Source organism: Schistocerca nitens, chromosome 1, assembly GCF_023898315.1.
Source record: "Schistocerca nitens isolate TAMUIC-IGC-003100 chromosome 1, iqSchNite1.1, whole genome shotgun sequence".
In the NCBI taxonomy this organism is placed as follows: Eukaryota; Metazoa; Arthropoda; class Insecta; order Orthoptera; family Acrididae; genus Schistocerca; species Schistocerca nitens.
In genome coordinates, this window is record NC_064614.1 from 481,491,116 (window position 1) to 481,493,655 (window position 2,540).

General features: G+C 38.1%; 1 protein-coding gene across 1 annotated transcript; it reads left to right on the forward strand.

Moving 5' to 3' along the window:
• Positions 1-240: 240 nt before the first annotated feature.
• LOC126252320 (serine/threonine-protein kinase RIO3) lies at positions 241-2,330 on the forward strand. Its single transcript, XM_049953208.1, has one exon. The coding sequence runs from the start codon at positions 410-412 to the stop codon at positions 1,934-1,936; it is 1,527 nt and encodes a 508-aa protein (XP_049809165.1). The 5' UTR covers positions 241-409; the 3' UTR covers positions 1,937-2,330.
• Positions 2,331-2,540: the final 210 nt, after the last annotated feature.

Here is a 2,540-nt window from a genome sequence, read left to right on the forward strand (position 1 = left end):
CTAGGCAGAAGGTGATGATATGAAAATGAAAACACTAATTTGAGGAAAAAAGATTATGTTCTTTTTCTTCGTCTGCGCCAGTTTCCCTAAAAACACTTAATATAGACCGTAAATTTGAAGCTGGTGACAGATTCTTGCAACAGTTTATCTGCGTGCTGTGACTGCTGTCCATGATTTTATTTGATCCTTGACAATTCGATCTTTGATATTTCGTGTTTACGTCTTTTGTTAGTTCAAAGATATCGTGCAGTTGGGAACTGACCCTCTATGGGGTCAGGAGGGCTGTGTGGGACAGGTTGTGAAATAAATAACAATTATCATTTGTTTAGTTTTTGAGTGGTTTTAATTCAGGCGAGAATATTCGGAAAATTGTTTTGGTTACGTGCACAGTGCTAAAAACACAGCAGCAATGGAGACAGCGCCATCGAAAGTAAGTTGTGCAACATCCCCGTGGGGCAAGTTGAGTCAACCAGCTGAGACAGTTTCTTTTGCGGATATTATGTCTGAACAATTAGCGAGGGATTTACAGCTGAAAGAAGAGGAAACCATCTATAACGATACATCATCACAACCTACATCTGCAACGCCAGAACTGATCGCAAATTCTCCTGATTGTGATAGTGATCGCGTGATTGCGCAAATGTTACAAGTGCAGTTCGATGAAGAATATGACAAAATGTTAAGAAGAACGGAAAATAAGTTCAATGGTACGTCAAAAGTGTCAGTGTCCTTTTCAAATTATAGAATAATACCCGATAATCTTGCCCAAGATAGTGATTCGGATGATTATGACATCGATGATAAACACAGGGTATGGGACAGTTTTGTGAAATCAGACAAAGCCTTTAAAGAAATGCCTAAGTGCGGCTATAAGAAGCAAGGCACGGAAATGGTTACAAAGCACGACATAGAAATGTCAAGTCGCAGAAATGCGTCCCGAGTAATGGACTTCCCACCAGAATTTCACACTGGTGACGGCGGAGGGTTTGATATGCAACTTTCAAACAAGGTATTTAACAGTTTAAAAGTCTACTCACGTAATGAACAGGCAAGACGGAATAGACTCACCGATAAGTGTGACCAGGCAACGGCAGAGTTGGGCGTGGACCCGAAAACGCGTTTACTTTTGTACAAGTTAGTGAATCAGGAAATTTTGGAAAGAGTGAATGGGACTTTGAGCACGGGGAAAGAAGCTGTGGTTTTGCATGCCGATGGAGGATCAAACACTGAGTGTGTGGCTCCGAAGGAGTGTGCCGTTAAAGTATTTAAAACCACTTTGAGTGAGTTCAAAACTCGTGACAAGTACATACAGGATGACTTCCGTTTCAAAGATCGCTTTTCAAAACAGAATCCTCGGAAAATTATCCACTTGTGGGCAGAGAAAGAAATGCATAACTTAATTCGCATGCAGAAGGCAGGTATTTTGTGTCCAGAAGTTGTAATTTTGAAGAAGCACATTTTAGTGATGTCGTTCATCGGAGAAAATCATATGCCAGCACCGAAATTGAAAGAAGCAAATTTAAAGTGTGCCGAGTTGACTCTTGCATACGAGGATTGTTTGTCGACTATGAAAAAGTTATATAATGATGCTCATCTTGTACATGCTGATCTATCAGAGTACAATATCCTGTGGCGCCAAGGGAAATGTTGGTTTATTGACGTCAGCCAGGCTGTGGAAAGAAATCATCCTCGGGCATTAGAATTTCTCTTCAGGGACTGTACCAATATATCAAATTTTTTTACCAAGAAGGGATTGTCTGACGTCGCTTCCCCAGAAGAAATATTCAAGGAAGTTTGTGGAACAGCTGTCTCAGAAGATGGACCAATGTCAATGGATAAAGCTCAAGATTTCGAGAGAAATGAGGAGTTATTAACTTTTGATCAGGCGGAGAAAGTATATTCATTTGATTACTGTTGGGAAAAATCAAAGCCTTAGGAAATGTGAGGTAACTGGGCAGAAGTGCAATATTTATGGAGCTGTTTTCTAAGATGACTCTGGGAATATATATCATTGGTCAAAACCGTATCTAAAAAGCAGAATTCCACATTATGCATTTTGTAACTTTTCAGTTTGTGGAAAGTCTCATGGAAGAACATACACAAATTATGACCATTTCTATTTTTTCCTACATTTATATTTCTGTTAAGAATATCAGGGAACTTTTAATTTTTCTGTTAATTACATCCTACTCAATTCTTTATGCCAAACACATTTGCTTGATCATTTCAAGTTCCTTAAATGTTCTATCTCACAGAAGACTTGGAAAAGGATGTTGTGTGTACAAATGTCTAAGAACTTGTAAAATAAATAAAAAGTATTATTTCTTTTTTGTCTGGTCTTCCTTTTCTAACTTTTGTCCTCCTACAATGAGTGTCATAGCAACAAAAATGGAAATTGATGTTCTAGCTGACCTTCACTTGAACAAACATTATGACATTATGTACTAACTGTACAGTTAAGGGAATTTTTTTTAAAATAAAGAAGCTATGGAAGATGCATGGTTATATTTTAACATATTTCTTGATTGGCATTAGATGTT

Bases quoted from the DNA above. Each gene is read 5' to 3' on its own strand.
- LOC126252320 (XM_049953208.1), top strand. From the start codon at position 410: ATGGAGACAGCGCCATCGAAAGTAAGTTGTGCAACATCCCCGTGGGGC.